Below are 19029 nucleotides of genomic sequence, written 5' to 3'. Positions count from 1 at the left end.
ACATTTAACAGATCATTCATTTTCTGAGGTCAAATGAGCTCATAATTTATGGCTTCTTTTCAGTCCTAAGGGCTTCTATATGATCAGTCAGTTTCTAAAGAGCTTTAAAATACATACAGCGACTTAAACAACTGATCAGCGTCAGCAAGTGGGTAGCACACTTCCCCTTTCCCTTTACCACTGTGCCTCACCACAGACAGCATCTCTGACACCAACCAAACAGCCACCTTACAGATCACTTGTCACAAAGGGATAAGAAAAACGGAGACTGGTCAGTGAAAATCCAATCTCCTAACTGAAAAAAAACACAAAACCCATAAACATACACATGCTCAATGGAAGTGGGTAATGTTCCTCTGCCCAAATGCCCAAATAGTGGGACATTATTTCAATTTAACAGTCTATAAACTACATGCATTCTCATTCAACCTAACAAATTACATCAAATCAACATCATGCATTACTTCCAAATGACAGATGTGTAAGACAAACAGTTCAGTTCATCTTCTCATTTCCTTAAGTAAAATTCAACAAAGGCAGGAAGAAATGTGTTATGTACCATTTACTTAGTACTATAACAGTTTTTTTTCTATTTCTCTATTCCTGTTTTAAAAATCACTAAAATCCTACCTACGGATTTTTAAGACTTTCTACCCATTTTTAATAGCTAAGCTGATAGCATTTTTTGGACACAAAGTCCAGATTAGTTATACAAACATGAAAAAAAAATCTATGCCCTTATAGTAGTCTAGAAAGTACTATAAACCTAAGATCAACTGACATAATTTAGTGGCAATAATTTAAAATAAGGCAATTTAAAATTTTAGTGTATATCAAAATAGTTGGTTAGAATGGGAAGAAAACAGTGTGAGCTCTTCCATTTAAACTATCCAAGTAAAATTTATATTATTTGTCATCTGAGCCAATATTCAATATTGTTTATATAAATATAAAGTAAACATACCCTGTCTTAAGCTAATTGATACATGAAAATTCAGATTACTAAAAACAAAAAACTACAATCACTGGTGATAGTCACTTGCTTTAGAAAAGAAATAACTTTTTAATAAAAAGTCTCACCACATACAATGGAATATTTCTCAGCCTCAAAAAGTCAGAATTTACAACACAGATGAACTGTGAGGATATTATGCTAAGTGAAAAAAACCAGTCACAAAAAGACTATGTACTATGGTTCTACTGATACGAGATACCTAAAGTAGTCAAATTCAGAGAAACAGAAAGTAGAAAGGGGGTTATCAGGAGTTGGAGAGGAGGGAAAATGGGGTGTTGTTTAACACAGAGTTTCAATTTTGCAAGATGAAAAAGTACTGCAGATCTACTGCACAACAATGTGAATAAAGTTATTATACCCTACTAAACTGTACACTTAAAAATGGTTAAGACTGTAAATCTTATGTTAGGTGTTTTCTAACCACAATTTTTTAAAAAACTCATCACCATAAAATTATAGTAAGTAATGACAGAGGACCCTCAAATGGCAGCTGATATTTACCAAGTATTACACTAAGTATTCGACACACATCAACTAATACAATTCTTACAACAGTCCGAAAAGATCGGTTCTATTACCCTTGTTTTATAAAAAGTAGAAAACAAATCAGAGAGATGTTAAGTACTTTACCAATGGTCACAAGCTACCAAGTGGTGAAATCAAGAATCAAACTCTGCTATGATTCAATAATATACTAATACATGTAATAATGTATATATATGAGTAATGATATAGTACAATATTGTAATTTATTAATATTTCTATTCAAATTTTTAGAATTGTATTTATTACAGAAGATATACTAGTATATTCAAGAAGAAACAATTTCACTCCTAGCTGCTAACCTGGTAGAGAAGTGAACAGTGCACTGGTTAACTCACTAGTGGTTTGCAGTGTCTCTGAGGAACTCTCTAGAGGGCAGGTGGGAATAGTGGAGTCAATGAGGGCTTCTAGGTTCCCCCAGGCCATATCTACTCACTGTAATGTGACTAAAAGCAATTCTAACGGTATCTATTTTATTGGTTTAGAATTCCATATAAGATTTTACTTGAACAAACCTCAAGTAAAGAAAAAGAAGTTCACAGTCTTCTGCACTGAGAAAATACCAAGGTTTGTATAGTGAACGTAAAACATCAAGCAAAACTTTAAAATTTCTCCCAAGAACCTCTGTACTAAATCTTCTAATGGTTTCCCTAAATAAGAATTCATATACACTCAAGTGAAACAGTATCTGTTATTTAACCAGTATGAACTCATGGAAATTCCATAAAGCCATTGGAAATGCAATTCCATGGAATTCCACGCAACTCATGGAATTGAGCTGTTCATATAAAACGAGTTAACACCAGACACTGCCGGAAGTCAAGAAAGTCCCATTACACTCATATAACAGTGAACCAGGGTGAGGCTTTTCCTATCAATCTTCAGTATTTGAGTCAGAGTACATGACTAAATTATCTAATGAAGAAATGGAAGAGCTACAATGAGTCATAATATAAAAGTATGTTTCATTAGATTTTGCTTCCAAAATACTTACCTCAATGGAACTGGCTATATTCAAGCATTCCTCCATTCCAGGAATATCCAACTGAATAATTCGAAAATCTTTACATTTTATGATGATGGTACCCAGTGATCCCACAAATCTGTAAGAAATTGCAAATCATGCTTAAAATCATGTTTACTACTAACTTTAAATATATTATTATTTCTTCGAAAAGAGAATATAGTTGTAGTTACCATCTATATTAACTTTCTTCTCCTCAATTAGTCTAATTAAGGAAGCAGCAAAGCTGCATCGTTAAAATGTGAGCCATACATTACTTAAAATATATGTCTTTTTTTAAATTTCAAATATACAAAGTAATTCCCATTAGGCTAATTGTTTTGATGGAGATTATTTGGGGCCTTATTTCAAAGAATAGGAAAAAGATCTGTAACTAATGTGTTAAGTGTTTGTAGAGAGATATTTCTGGAGCATAGGAAAATAGTTCACTTCAGATATCACTTACTTCCAAGTGATACATACTATGTATCAATTTATAAAAAATAAAAGGGCCCGGTGCTGTGGCTCACGCTTGTAATCCCAGCACTTTGGGAGGCCGAGGCAGGCTAATCACACGGTCAGGAGATCGAGACCATCCTGGATAACTCGGTGAAATTCCATCTCTACTAAAAATACAAAAAATTAGCCGGGCGTGATGGTACGTGCCTATAGTCCCAGCTACTCAGGAGGCTGAGGCAAGAGAATTGCTTGAACCCAGGAGGCAGAGGTTGCAGTGAGTTGAGATTGAGCCACTGCACTCCAGTCTGGGTGACAGAGTGAGACTCTGTCTCAAAAAAAAAAAAAAAGTAAAAGTATTTGAAAAAAATCTAACATCCATTTCTGATTTAAAAACATGAAAACCCAAAAATTTCTCAGCAAACTTGAAACAAAAGGGAACTTCCTCAACCTGATAAGGGCATTTACAAACCCCCCCACCAAAAAAAAAAAAAACCCTAAATCTAATAGCACATGTAATGGTGAAGGATTGAATTATTTTTCTCTAAAATCATGAATAACACAAAGACGTTCACTCTTATCACTTCTATTCAACATTGTAACTGAAGGTTATAGCTAGTGCAGTAAGGTAAAAAGAATCAAAAAGGATTAAAAAGGAAGAAGTAAAACTATCTTTATTTGCAGACGACGATTGTGTAATGTACCCAGAATGTTCTTTTTATTGTCAATTCTCCCCCAAATTCATCTAGTGATATAACATAATTCCAAACAAAATCACAGCAGACTTTCATATAGAAACTGAAAAGGTGATTCTAAAATTCATATGGTAATGCAATTGTCTTCAAATAGCCAAAACAACTTTGAATAAGAGCAAAGTTTTATGGCTAACACTACATAATTTCAAGGCTTACTATAAAGCTACAGTAATTAAGACAGTGTAAAAATGACATGATGATAAACAGATCAACTGAACAGAAAAAAAAGAGGCCAGAAATAGATCCACTTACACGTGAACAAAGATACAAAGACAATTCAATTGAAGACAGGTCAGTCTTTTCAACAAACGGTGCTGGAACAATTGGATAGCTTTTTTTTTTTTTTTAGAATTTGAATCTATAACCATGAACCATATACAAAAACTAACTCAAAATGGGATCTTTTATCTAAATGTAAAACTTAAAGCTAGAAAACTGCTAGAAGAAAACATGAGAGAAAATATTTGTGAACTTAGGTGAGGCAACAGTTTCTTAGACAAGACACTAAAATTCCAATCTATAAAAGAACAAACTGACAAACTGGACATGTTCAAAATGTAAAACATCTGCTCTTTGAAACACAGAGTTCAAGAGCATGAAAAGGTAAGCCACGGGGCATTCCTGTAGGCTGCTGAAGACTTCATCAACAGGCTACACTAAATTTATTGTTCAAATGTTTCTTTCTTCAATAATAAATTAACCTTACTTTACTGTAACTTTTCTACTTTATAAACTTTTTAAACTCTAATGTTTTGTCTCTTTTGAAATAACACTAAGCTGAAAACACAAACACACCATACAGCTATATAAAAATATTTTCCTTCTTTATATCCTCATTGTATAAGATTTTTTCGATTAAAAAATTTTGGGGGGTAAACTTTCTTGTTAAAACCTAAGACACAAACACACACATTAGCCTAGGCCTACACAGCATCAGGATCATCAATGTCACTGTCTTCCATCTCCACATCTTGCCTCACTGGAAGGTCTTCAGGGGAAATATTAATATTATACACGGAGATGTCATCTTCTATGATGATAATGCCTTCTGGATAACTCTTGAAGGACTTGCCTGAAGCTATTTTACAGTTAACATTCTTTTTAGAAGTAGGAGTATACTCTAAAATAACAGTAAAAAGTCTAGTAGATTCATAAACCAGTAACAAAGTCGTTTATGGTCATTTACAAATATTATGTGAGGTATGCAATTGTATGTGCTATATTGTTGTGTAACGGGCAGCCCAGGTTTGTTTATAGCAGCATCACCACAAACACAACATCACTGGGCAAGAGAAACTTTTCAGGTCCAGTATAATCTTATGGGACTATCATCATACATACAATAAATCACATGACTGTGTAAGTACATACAAACATACACTCTCAAAACTCAATAAGAAAGCAAATAATCTATTACAAATGGGCAAAACATATGGATGGTCACTTAACCAAAAAAAAAGACATATGGATGGCAAATAAGCATATGAAAAGATACTCTACACCACTAGTCAAAGGGAAATGCAAATTTAAGCCACAAGATAACACTTAACATCTACTGGAATTGCTAAAATTTAAAAGACAGACCATAGCAAGTGCTGACAAGAATGTGAAGGAACTAGAACTCTCACACACTGCTCATAGGAATGTAAAACTGTAGGTACAAGCACTTTAGAAAACAGTTGGGGCAGCTTCTTAAAAAATAAAACACATACCTACATCTGATCCAGCCATTCCACTGGCAAGTAAATGGCTTGCCACCCAAGGGAAAAGAAACCACATGTTCATACAAAGACTTGCAGAAGAATATTAATAACAACTTTATTTAACAGCCTCAAACTGGAAACAACCCACATTTCTATCACCAGGTAAATAAATGAACTATGGAATCCTACACACTGGATGCTTAGTACTCAGCAATGAAGAATGAACTATTGATATATACAACATGGACAAGTCTCAAAAGAGAGTACTGCATGATTTATGATGTATTGACATAAATTTCTAGATAATGCAAACTCATCTGTGACTACTTGGAAAAGAAAAGAAGGAAAGGATTACAAAAGGGCACCAGAAAACTTTTGGGGGTGATAAATTCATTATCTTGAACTTATGGTGACAGTTTCAGGGTGTGTATATACATCAAAACACATCAAAGTTTACACTTCAAATATATATAGTGTGTTACATATCGACTGTACCTCAATAAAGCTGTTTTAAAAATCACTGTCATTCTGCTTCAGCTGGAAGTGAAAGACACACCACAACCAAATTATCAGTAAAAAAAGAAAAAAAAAGTACAAGACATATGGTTATTCTCTTGTAAATTTCCATATCATCTATGCTTGTCATACTAACTCATTTTGTAAGGTGAATTTTGTTTTGTTTGGCAGGTTTTATTTAGTTGTTATAAAGTACAATGAATGACTAGAGGAGTTAAAAATAATTGTTACTTTATGTCAGAACAAATATGCTATAAACTATTAAGGTATTCTCCATTCATTTATTCAATGTTTCTAGTCAGTTACTTATAGAACAGTGGGCCAAGAAAAGTATGTTTTAAAAGCGTAAGAGCTCCACAAAATTCCTATGATTCACATCAATTGTCAGATTCAGTTCTATTTTTCTCCTTATTGTCCCACTCATGCCCTGTATATACCCCATCATAGCATTTAAAATACTTTATTAAACTTTCTAGTTTGTTTATTTCTCATAATGGTTCTTAGCTTTTTCAGGTAGAAGCCATGTTTGATTCATTTCTACATCCTCAGCTCCTAGTACAGCACCTAGCATACACACCATCTTAAAGCTCCATTAAGGGACTTAAAGGAAGATCTGAATAATGTAATATTGTTCATGGATGTCAAGATGTCAATGTGACTCCAATTAATCTATAAATCCAAAACAATTCATTTTTTAATAATCCTATGAAAATTGCATAAAGTCTGTGGTCTAGTGAATAGTACTGCACCAGTGTGAATGTCCTATTTTGTCCTCATTTTGATTACACTACAGTTATAAAACATGTCACTGTCAGGCCTCTGAGCCCAAGCTAAGCCATCATATCCCCTGTGACCTGCACGTATACATCCAGATGGCCTGAAGTAACTAAAGAATCACAAAAGAAGTGAAAATGCCCTGTTCCTGCCTTAACTGATGACATTCCACCACAAAAGAAGTGAAAATGGCGAGTCCCTGCTTTAACTGATGACATCACCTTGTGAAATTCCCTCTCCTCGCTCATCCTGGCTCAAAAGCTCCCCCACTGAGCACCTTGTGACCCCCGCCCCTGCCCGCCAGCGAACAACCCCCTTTGACTGTAATTTTCCACTACCCACCCACATTTTATAAAACACCCCTATCCCCCATCTGCCTCGCTGACTCTCTTCAGACTCAGCTCGCCAGCACCCAGGTGAGATAAACAGCCTTGTTGCTCACACAAAGCCTGTTTGGTGGTCTCTTCACAGGGATGAGAGTGAAAGTCACCATTAGGGGAAGCTGAGTGGACGATTCTAAAACCTCTATGTGCAATTTTTGCAACTGCCTGTGACTCTTCAATTACCATTAAATAAAGACTTTTAAAAATCCCTTGAATATAGCAAGCTTTCCAAAATTGCATGGAAACATAAAGGTCAAAACACAGTTGTCAACTTTAAAAAAAAAAAAAAAGGAAAGTGGAGCAACTAGCACTATCTGATTTTTGGACACATCACAAAGCCACAGAAGGAAAGAGAGTATGATGATGACAAAAGAACAGATTAATAAACCAATGGATTATGACAGAGAGCTCAGAAATAGACCCGCACATACAGGATAACTTGACATAAACCAGCCAAGGTTGGGTTGTCAGGTGATGGGATTAAGAAAACTGGCTTGCTCTATGGAGAAAAATAGGTTCTTATCACACTTGAAACAAAGATAGAATCCAAATGAATTAAAGACCTAAAAATGAATAGTAAAACTATGAAGCTATAATGGAAGAATATGTAGGAGAACATCCTGGTGATGTGGGGACAGGGAAGGAGTTCTTAAGACAAGCCATACATCATAAAGCAAAACATTGGCAAGTTTTACTTTAAAATTAAAGACTTCTGTTCAACAAAGGACACCACAGAAAAAAATAACAGATGGGTGACACACTAGAAGACATTCGTACTGCCTAAATGAAGAACAAATACCCAGAGTATACAAGGAACCCACGCAAATCAACATGAGAAAGACAATAAACCCAATGCTTAAAAGTAGACCACCGAAATTAGGCAATTCACAGAAAGGAAAAATAATTTTAAGTATATTGCTCACAAACATATATAAAGATAATTAAACTCACTAAAAAGTAATGAAATTCAAATTAAAACAAAGCAGTAACTGTTTCACAATCTTCAGACCAGAAAAATTAGAAAGACAATACCAAATGTTGGTAAGAAAGTAGAGAAGAGGTACCCTCTCCTGCACCATCGTGGGAAGGCCATCTTCAATTGTCATTCTGGAAAGCAATTAGTTTGTGAAATGAGATATGCACCTACTTTATGGCTCCATCCCATCCTAGGTGCAGTCCCAGAGGAATTATGGCACAAGACTACATAAGGGGACATGGATGAGTATGTTTACCAGAGTTGTTTGTGATAGCAGGGAGTTGGAGGTTACCTAAAAGGTCTGTTAAGGAAGTTCTTTTAGATACTTTGGAATTCTGTGCTGCTGTCAGAAGCAGTGAAATGGCTGTACACTCAGCAACATAAAGAGATCTTGAAAGAGGATTGCATCAACATATTAAGCAGCAGAACAAGATCTACAACATAATCCCAGTTAGGCAAATTAAACTCACACGTGCATGTGTGCACGCACCCATACACAACAGTGCTATCTATTTTATAGCAACAACTAACATGGTTGCCTACAGGGACTGTGGATGAGGCAGGAAACGGGAGTGAAAATTAGAGACGAAGAAAATGAACAACAGAGGAAACCTTTTAAGGAATCAATCATGAAAACGATGAGTCATCAATCGAGTAGGATTAACTCAATTTTCTGAGGTCCATTAAAAAAAAAAAAAAAAACAGGTAAAACTGTAAAACTTGTATACAACCTTGTATGTTGAAAGGATCAAACAAAATGATGTAACCAGTGTATATGAAAGTTTTCCATAGACTTGTGAAGCATTATTCAAACATAAATTTCTAGGAGGTTAAGTAGTTTGCCCAAAGGCACTTGTCTAGTAAGAGGCAGAACTGAAGGAGTCATCCTTAATGACTTTCTCTCTCACCTTATTTACAATTCACTAGCAAGGCAAGGCAGCTCCACTTTCAAAAACACATCCCAAATCAGATTCCTTGTGACTACACTACTGTTTTTTTTATTTTTATTTTTATTTTTTTTTCTGAGACGGGGTCTCACCCTGTCACCCAGGTTGGAGTTCAGTGGCACAATCTCGGTTCACTGCAACCTCAGCCTCCCAGGCTCAAGTGATTCTCCTGCCTCAGCCTCCTGAGTAGCTGGGATCACAGGTGTGCACCACCACACCCAGTTATTTTATGTATTTTGAGTAGAGATGAGGTTTCACCATACTGGTCAGGCTGGTCTTGAACTCCTGACCTCAGGGTGATCTGTCTGCCTCAGCCTCCCAAAATACTGGGATTACAGGCATGAGCCACCGCACCCAGCCTACCACCATCTTTTATGTGAACTACTCTACTCTCCTAGCTGGGCCTGCTGCTTCCAGTCTTGCCCCTGTATAACTCACTTTCTGCCAGCAGCCATAATTGTCTTCTGAAACGTCTATCAGCTGCTGCTTCCTAGCTTTTGCCTCTCCCAGGTCTCCCATGAAAACCACTGTGGCCTGCAGGCCCTCCACGGTCTGGCCACACTTATCCCTCCAGCCACCATCTCTACCATCGACTTCCTGCACCCTCTGTTCCTGCCCTGCAGCCACACTGGCCTCTTTGCTCTTCCCTGCACATGCCAAGCATGTTCCCCATCTCAAGTCTTTGCATTCACTGTTCCCTCCGGCTGGAATGCTCTTCCCCCAGATATTCACATTTCTAGCTTCCTCGTTTCATTCCAGTCTCTAGTCAGATGTCACCTGCCTTCTCTGAAATCCTTTCTAAAGAAAATGCCTCCCGGTGCTCTTTATCCTCTCATCTTCCGTTATTTTCCTTCTTGGCACTTATTACCTGACATCATTATACGTATTTATTTCTGGACTTGCTTGATTGTCCATCTCCCCGGCCAGTACCTAAGCAGCTTGTCTTAGTCACCACCGCAGCCGCACAGCTAGACAGTACACATGGAAAACGGGTGGATGTGAAGATTTCTTGAAAGCAGCAATTGAACAAACTCTGATGTGATGCCTCCCCTATGCTCTTTCTACTACACCACACTGCTTCCCAGGAAAAGGATAAATGTGTGCAAGTTCGTCATTCTCTCCCAACAGATTCAAAGGTCCATGGCTCGCTCATCTGCTTCTTCTTCATGCACTACAAAGCCCAGCACCTTGTAAACGCAAGGTAAACAGGAGGAAAGGAATGAGCAAAAAGTAAACACAATAAAAGGTAAATAAGAAAGGAAAGGCAGTTGATGGTCACGGAGAGACTACTCATTTGTATTCAATGGCATCACCGAACCATTCAGCGGTCAATCCTTCTTTTATTTCCTATGCGTCTATATGCGCAAGCCACAGTTAGAAGTTTCGAAGGAGATGAAAATGAATTCCAGTTGTGGAATTAACAGAAGAATCTGTGAAGGAGGTAGCGGTCGAAATGCTGAAACTGAATACTCATAGACGGGTAACAGGCTCATTGCCATGTGAACTCCTGAAAGACAAGAACTGTGATATATTTTATTCATCTTGGTGTCTTAAGTGCCTCACAAAATGTCCAGAACATAAAGGCATTTGGCAAATGTTTAACAAACTTGGGAGAGGCAAGGCATTCCAGCAGAAGGAAGAAGTCAATAAAATACTCAGATGACGGAATACAGGACATATACCAGCACCAGTAAATGGTGAGGACTGGCTGGTAAAAAGGTTCATGAAAGGAAGTGCAAGAAGGGCTCGTTGAAAGAAATGGCAAGAAATAAAGTGAGAAAGTAGACTAGGGCTGGGACACAGAACGCCATGAATGACTGTGAGGAGTTTAGATTTTCAATGAGAGACCACTGAAGACCTTTTTTTTTTTTTTTTTTTTTTTTGAGATGGAGTTTTGCTCTTGTTGCAAAGGAAGGAGTGCAGTGGCGCGATCTCGGCTCACTGCAACCTCTGTCTCAAGGTTCAAGCGATTCTTCCACCTCAGCCTCCTGAGCAGCTGAGTAGCTGGGATTACCGGTGCCTGCCACCACGCCCGGTTAATTTTTTGTATTTTTAGCAGAGATGGGGTTTCATCATGTTGGTCAGGCTGGTCTCAAACTCCTGACCTCAGGTGATCCGCCCGCCTCTGCCTCCCAAAGTGCTGGGATTACAGGCGTGAGCCACCGCGCCGGGCCCACTGAAGACTTTATACAGCAAAAGGTGGCTTGAGGAGACTAATAAGAGCCCCCTGCTCAAATCAAAATACCACTGCTTCACCCAAACTTCCTGCAATTCTACCATTAGAAATTATTATTTAGGGCCGGGCGCGGGGGCTCACGTCTGCAATCCCAGAACTGTGGGAGGGCAAGGCAGGAGGATTGCGAGGTCAGGAGTTCGAGACCAGCCTGGCCAATATGGTGAAACCCCATCTCTACTAAAAAATACAAAAATTAGCCGGGTGTACCGGCGGGCACCTGTAATCCCAGCTACTCGGGATTTGCCACTGCACTCCAGCAAGGGCAACAACAACAAAAAAAAGGAATTATTATTTTAAGGCATATCCTCTCTAGGAATCTTCCTAAAATCCAAATTATCCTGTGAGGCAATAGAAAACGTTGTCGTCATTCATTTCTACTTCCGTGTAAACTCGATAATCAGTTTGCCCTCTCCTGGCTAGAGAGAAGCCACTAAGGAGATGGACATTTTGACTGCAGATGAAAGTATAACTTTTTGACTTCGAGACACTGCTTGGAAAGATAAAAGTCTGGAGTACAAAAAGGAAAAAGAGGTTAATTGGTCCATGCCTTTCCTTGAGAGCCAACCTTGTTCTTTCAGCAAGCAGAACTGAGTAAAGACGAAGAGAAGACATCAGAACCTCCCTTAGTGAGAATGAAATTGATGACCCAGAAGGTAAGAAACATAATAAACTGAACATATTTCAGAAATTAAAAAATGGTTCTGAGGCATGTAGACACTCATAACTTTATAATCAGTTGAATTTTCCTCAAAAATGGTAAACACTTGCCTAAATCACATCCAATCACAACTTCATGAACTGTGATTGACAATACCGATTCAAGGAATACGATGGGGCAAGAAGAAGAAATTTATAAAGACAATGCCGAAAATCCACCCAAATGGTGTTACGAACCAGATCATCAGGATGATACCAGCCACACGATAACCCTGAGAACTCCATCCAGGTTTAATGGAAACCAGATCCTCCATCTGGACGGGTTTCTGCCAGGTAAATCCTGATTCTAGGCCACAGAGGGCTCATCCTGCCGGCCAGCTGGGCAGCAGGATGCGCGGAAAACGCCAGGAAGTGTTTCCCGGGGCGCCCACAGGGGATCCCCGGCTCCCTGCGGAGCTGGGGTGGGGCAGGCACTCACCGCTTGTCGATGGCGTCGATGTTTGAATGAAGGAGCCACAGCTCCTCCGTGTTGTCCTGCCGGGAGGACAGGATCAAGTGGTGGCCCGTCAGGCACAGGGTGCCCTCGACAGCCGGGTAGAAAGGCCGGTGCAGCACCACATTGTCCACCCGCGGGGTCTTAATCAGCTCCGCAAACTCCATGCTCCCCCCGCGGCCGGAGCCAGGGAACCGAGCCCGGCAGGTGCGAGGCGGTTATCCCGCCGCAGGGAGAGGAGCGGAAACACCCGGCGCGGGGCTGGCCCTTGGGGCGGGGCGGGCCGGGCGGTGAGGCTGGGCCCGCCCCAGGCTGGGCGGGCGCGGCGAGGCCTGCAGCCGCCAGCACCAGCGGCAAGGAGACAGGCGCTGGGGCTGGGCTAGGCCCGGGCGCCTCTCCCACACCGCCCCGTCCCCCAGGCCCAGGACTCGGCCACAGAGAACGCCTCTCCACAGGCCCAGGGACCGCCGCTGCCGCTGGGCTTCGGGTCCCGCGTGGGCACGCGGCGGGCAGTAGGACGAAGCCGCTTCAGGACCCACTTCCACGCCCTGGCCGCTAGGGACTCCTGGCGGAAGTGGCTGCTCGCAGCTGGAGCCCACAGCAACTCCGGGCGGAAGCAGCAGGTCTCCAAACTCGGAAGACGCGGAAGTCGCAGCCGGAAGTCGGTCCTCTCTAGGTCCTCTGGAAATGCCTCCGGAAACACAGCCAGACCAGAAGATTTGGGTTCCTACGAGAAAAAAAAACTTGTCTTTACCTTCACGCCCTCCCGCTGCCCTTCTCACCCATCTACAAATATTCCTTATCAGAAGAGGCCCGTTAAGAGGGGACGATGGGAGGAGGTCCCTGTCTTGTCTCCCTCCGCTTGAGTAGTACCCCCTCCAGAAGCTCTTCAGAGCGTGGGGCTGCTGTAAATTGTGACAATTGTTATGCATTAGCCCTGAAGAGATGGCAAGTATGGGATGAGGCGGTGACTGTGACCTTAGGGAATCCTCCAGGGGTCAGGGAGGGACACAGGGCCACGCCACTGACTCCCCGTGAGGGCCGTGCCACGAAGTGTGACCTGGAGCAAGACAGGAATACCTGTGAGAGGAACCCAAATAGATGTAGATGCGATGCACAGAAGAGTAAGTCACTTGAGTTGATGGCGGCCACCCAGTCAATCTGCAGCAGAGCATGGACTTCGATGTGCACCTGTGAAACCCAGCGCATGGGTGCATTGGTCACCACTGCACAGCCTCAGCGTCAGACACCCACGTTGCGCCAAAAATGTATTCAAATAATTACTCCTTTGCGTGTTCCTTTCCCACCGCCCACTTGAAACTGACATTTTTATTCAAAAATAGGAAATAGAAGAGAAATATGTTTGAGTGCTGGTCTGCTGTGACTTCATTGACCTTTTAAATCCTCACCATCTAGTACTGAAGCACAGGACAAAATCTCACAGTATTCACGAAGTAAATTGCCACAACCTCATCAGCTCATCCAACACTTGTCCATGCTTTTGATTTTGCCCTTCTTAACATGTTCCCTTCTTAAAATAAAACACTTTTTAGAACTGTCGTAAGTGAGATAGGTAAATGCCTACCAACTTTCCTTGGTGTCTTTGTGGCATAGTTACTGTAGACTGGATAATAGTTGCCATTTTTTATATTTTTGCAGTTTAATTGCTTTCGTCCAAATAGATGGAATCACTTTTTTTGTAATATATGAGGTGTTTTAATTCATTTTTATAACTAGCATTCCTGACAGCATAGGTATCCACGCCCTGAAGTTCCCATTCTGTCGCACAAAATAGCAAATAAGTATTTTTTTGTTCCATAATGGTCACACACAGCCTCTGGATACTGAGATCATGGATACGTAGAATCAGCTTTCTTTTACAACAGAGCTTCACTTTACCCCTCTGGCAATTAATCAATTCTGGGTATTTATTAAGAACTTTAAATTTAATGCAAAGATTGTTAAATATCACCAGCTCAGCTCTGGCAAAGGACTGTTGGCTTTGTTTATCTCCATCTTCATCTAGATATACTGCCATCCCAATCCCAGCCCAGTCTTGGGCCCTTGAAAAAAATGACCTATCATTCCAACTACCAGGGAGGAACTCCCTTTGAATTAATGAATCTGGACGACTTATAAGACTTCAAAAATATGGAAATAACAAAAGTTAAAATGACAAGATGAGCAGTAAACCCTCTCCAGTCCTATCAGAGCAACCTTTTTGAGGTTGCATTCCCACAGAAAATCACTGGCGGCCCAATATCAACATGCACAGAGCTAAAATTCCAGATGCCACTTTGTACTGAAAGAGGCCAAAATTCTGTTCAGGCCCTGGGAACCTTGAAGGCATTAGTGCAACCACACCCTAGAAATTAACCCTCACACAATCATGTAAGCTATGCAGTTAACCACACTGCATCACTTAGAAAACCTGTATGCTTTTCATGCAAATCATCCCTAGTTAAGGGCATTTTAAAGGATACACAGTCTAAGTACTGTGAAGGTGGGCCCACTAGCTGGGTTCACATTTTCCCTTGGCCACTTTAGCAGGAAACTTAACCACTTGGGAAAGTGAAAACAACCAACTTACCCACATGTTCACCATGGAAAACAATTTTTGTCTTGGAAAAAAAGGAGCCTTTTCCCTGTGCGGCACCAGTTCCTACTACATTTACCAGCCACTTGGACTGGAACCTGTACACTTGGTTTTTAGCCTCCGAATTCAACATAACTCCCAGCCGGGCACAGTGGCTCACGCCAGTAATCCTAGCACTTTGGGAGGCTGAGGCAGGCGGATCACCTCAGGTCAGGAGTTTGAGACCAGCCTGGCCAACATGGTGAAACCCTGTTTCTTCTAAAAATACAAAAAATTAGCTGGGCATGGTGGCGCACACCTGTAATCCCAGCTACTCGGGAGACTGAGACAGAAGAATCCCTTGAACCCTGGAGACGGAGGTTGCAGTGAGCGAAGACTGAGCCACTGCGTTCCAGCCTGGGTGACAGAGGGAGATTGTCTCAAAACAAATAAATAAATAAATAAATATATATATATATATATATATTCACTCTCTGCATATATATGGAGAGACAGCGCGCGCGAGAGTGCGCGCGCGAAAGAGAGAGCGCTCTCAACAACCAATCCCTTATTATACCTTTAACAGCAACCGACAGACACAAATGAGCCATCCAACTCAAACGCCTTTTGGTTGGGCTAGGAATAACAGTGGGAGTAGGAACGGGAGTTAGCGGGCTTGCAACTTCCCTATACTGTTACCAACACTTTCCAAGGATTTTGTGCAAAGCTTGGATGACATTGCCCAAAGTACCGTCACAACACAAACTCAAACAGACTCCTTGGCAGCAGTTGCTTTACAAAATAGAAGGGGACTGGATCTCCTAACTGCTGGAAAAGGTGGCTTATGTCTCTTTCTAGAGGAAGAATGCTGTTTCTATGTCAACCAATTAGAGTTAGTAAGGGATGCCACCCGGAAATTAGCTGACCAGGCTTCTAAGATACGACAACAGCTGTCCAAGTCATGGTCCTCCTGGTCAAAAATGCTAACTAGGGGTTCATGGGTCCTTCCTCTGGTGGGCTCGTTATTAATCATTATACTTGCCTTGGTTTTTTGGACCATGTTTGTTAAATCGGTTAACCGAATTCATTTCCTCTCGCCTAGAGGCAATCAAGCTTCAGATGATCATGCAACAAGGTTTCCAGGTACAGGTGAAGACACCACTCCTGCCCATCAAGAAGTTACCCTGTCTCCACTAGACAGTAGGGTGAGAGTTCCATGATCCGAAATAGGTAGGGACCACACCCCAAGTCAGCATGAAGTAGTTACAGAAGAAAGACCATTGGTCCCTCTGCCTCCCATAAAGATTTGTGGGGATCATGTCTCCCAGTGGGGAAATGAGGCAGAATAGGGTCTGGAGGCAGGGAATCTACGGCCGATTCTCACTGACTTCCTAGAACAGAATCGGAAGGGAAACCCCACCTCTCCACACCAATGTAACAAAAGGATCAGATGCTACTGCCATTGCACTGCACTGCAAATGAAAAACGGAAAGTACCTCTGATTGGTCCTCTCCCACAACCAATCAGACTGGTTGCAGGCCAAGTCTTCATGTGCAACTTTGTAACTTCCTTCACTTCAGCCTCTGATTGGTCACCTCCCATGACCAATCAGACTTGTCAAGGGCTACTCCTTCATTTACATAGGGTGTAACTAAGTAACCAATGGGAAACCTCCAGAGGGATTTAAACCCCATGCTGCACGATGGCTCATGCCTATAATCCCAGCACTTTGGGAGGCCGAGGTGGGTGGATCACGAGGTTAGGAGTTCCAGACTAGCCTGGCCAACCAACATGGTGAAACCCCGTCTCTACTAAAAATACAAAAATTAGCCAGGTGTGGCGTGTGCCTGTAATCCCAGCTACTGGGGAGGCTGAGGCAGGAGAATTGCTTGAACCTGGGAGGTGGAGGTTGTCGTGGGCCAAGATTGTGCCACTGCACTCCAGCCTGGGTGACAGAACAAGACTCTGCCTCAAAAAAAATAAAAATAAACCCCAGGAAATTCTGTAACCTGCACTCTTGAGCCACTTGCACGAGCTTGCTCCCACTCTGTGGAGTGTACTTTTGTTTCAATAAATCTATGCTTTTGTTGCTTCATTTTTTTGTTGATTTTTTGGTGTGTTTTGTCCAATTCTTGTTCAAAATGCCAAGAACCTGGATGATTTGTAGACAGTACTCTCCACCAGTAACAATAATATTGTTACACCTGAGAGTCCAGTCTAAAAACAGGAACCAACAGAGTAGGGAAGATGAGGGGGATGATTTATAAAGTTATTTTCTTAAAGTGGAATTTCGGACTTTCTTCCTTTATGTGGATAAGTTATAACAATTACCAGCTGTGGAATGAATAATTTAATTCCAGAGTGAAGAATCAGAGAAGGTTTTATGGAGAAGGTATCCTTTGAAAACAGGACCTTGAAGGATGAGGGTCACACTCTGAATGGAATGTGTCCGACAGAGATGTCCACTTTAGTGATATCTGCTAGAGGTGGGGATGCATTTTTTCAGTAATTCCGTTACCTTTTTCTTTTCGTTTCTTTATGTGGGGGGAGGCACATGAAAAGATCGTGGTTTCATTAAGTTAAGAACGTTTACTTTTCTGTAACACCATGAAATTTTTTGCCCACGAAAGAAAATTGTCAATATCATGCTGGATTGTTATAACAAAACTATTTAAAAATTACATCTACTTGTGTTGAAGCTCAAAGCATAGAAGGCCCTTGAGATCCAAGGAAAGCAAAAATTCAATTGTAAAGAATAGAGCATAGAGGTGGGGTTGGGGGATTGAGAGCACAATGTGTTATTTTATTATATGAACAGTAGATGGCAGTAGAGTTTAACAGTAATGGATAGGCTTCCATTATATTAAAATAATTCAATGAAGCTGTAGTCAAACACATTCTTATCCAAACTGCCCGGACATAAGGATCTTAGAGGATTCTGACGACCCAAAGAAGATGGTGGCATTTATGATGCACGTAAAAGACTTACTCGACACCTTACAGATGTTATTAATATAATCAGGCTGTGAGATAACAAATGGCATTGATATGTAATCATCTAGATGTTATTCTCCCAAATAGTCAACCAGCTCTTAGTGCCTATTTGGTCATCATCGCTGTGGGGAATGGAAACTATAGGTTTGACGTGGTCATTGCCCTCAAGGAGTACTAGCTAATTTGGGAAGACTAACACGTGCCACACTAGGGGAGAAAATACAAAAATCACTGTTGAGTTTTGAAGTACAGATTTATGTTCCTGGTTTTGTGTTACCCTTCCAAGCCATGAGTACTTAGTAGAAACTGAGGCCTTTTGAAGGTGGTTTGAATAAAGCAGGCTGACCATGCCCAAAATTAGCAGGAATATCTGAGACGGAGAAGACATGGCCTGTGTATGCTCCTAGTGAACAGCCATTCTCCATGTACTTAGTTGTTTTATATTGACAGTCAGCAGCTGAAACCAACCCAATAACCTCGTTCCAGGTCTTTGTTATGTCTTCCCTTCCCTTCATCTCCCCCAAGCAAACCAATCACTGAATGGATGATTCTGTCTTTTCATATTTCTTGAATTCCTCCACTTCTCCACATGCCCAAGGCCACTATGTTAGATCAGACTATCATTATTTCTCATCTACTTAACAGAAAAAATATTTTAATTGGTTTTCTTTCTCCCAGTGGGGTTCTCCTTCAACCCATTTTTCCATTTGGAAGCTCTTTGGTTGTCTTTGGTGCTCTAGATCTTTTTGTTGTTGTCTCCTTCCTTCCTTCCTTCCTTCCTTTCTTCCTTCCTTCCTTCCTGCCTGCCTGCCTGCCTGCCTGTCTGCCTGCCTGCCTGCCTTCCTCCCTCCCTCCTTCCCTCCCTTCTTCCTTCCTTCCTTCCTTCCTTTCCTCCCTCCTTCCCTCCCTCCTTCCTTCCTTCCTTCCTTCCTTCCTCTTTCTTTCTTTCTTTCTTTCTTTCTTTCTTTCTTTCTTTCTTTCTTTCTTTCTTTCTTTCTTTCTT

At 41.0% G+C, this 19029-nt stretch overlaps 1 protein-coding gene across 1 annotated transcript in view; it reads right to left on the bottom strand.

Moving 5' to 3' along the window:
- MTMR9 (myotubularin related protein 9) overlaps positions 1 to 13120 on the bottom strand; it is a 40877-nt gene extending 27757 nt beyond the window's left edge. The window contains exons 1-3 of the mRNA XM_011970744.1: positions 12913 to 13120; positions 12443 to 12660; positions 2553 to 2661 (exon numbers count right to left, since the gene is read on the bottom strand). Of these exons, the coding sequence (XP_011826134.1) occupies positions 2553 to 2661; positions 12443 to 12624 (291 nt within the window). The 5' untranslated portion in view covers positions 12625 to 12660; positions 12913 to 13120. The remainder of the gene's footprint in view (positions 1 to 2552; positions 2662 to 12442; positions 12661 to 12912) is intronic.
- Between the last annotated feature and the right edge of the window lie 5909 nt (positions 13121 to 19029).

This window comes from Mandrillus leucophaeus, unplaced genomic scaffold (genome assembly GCF_000951045.1).
Source record: "Mandrillus leucophaeus isolate KB7577 unplaced genomic scaffold, Mleu.le_1.0 Scaffold97, whole genome shotgun sequence".
In the NCBI taxonomy this organism is placed as follows: domain Eukaryota; kingdom Metazoa; phylum Chordata; class Mammalia; order Primates; family Cercopithecidae; genus Mandrillus; species Mandrillus leucophaeus.
Note: the sequence above shows the minus strand (reverse complement) of the source record. Positions and strands in the feature narration are given on the sequence as shown.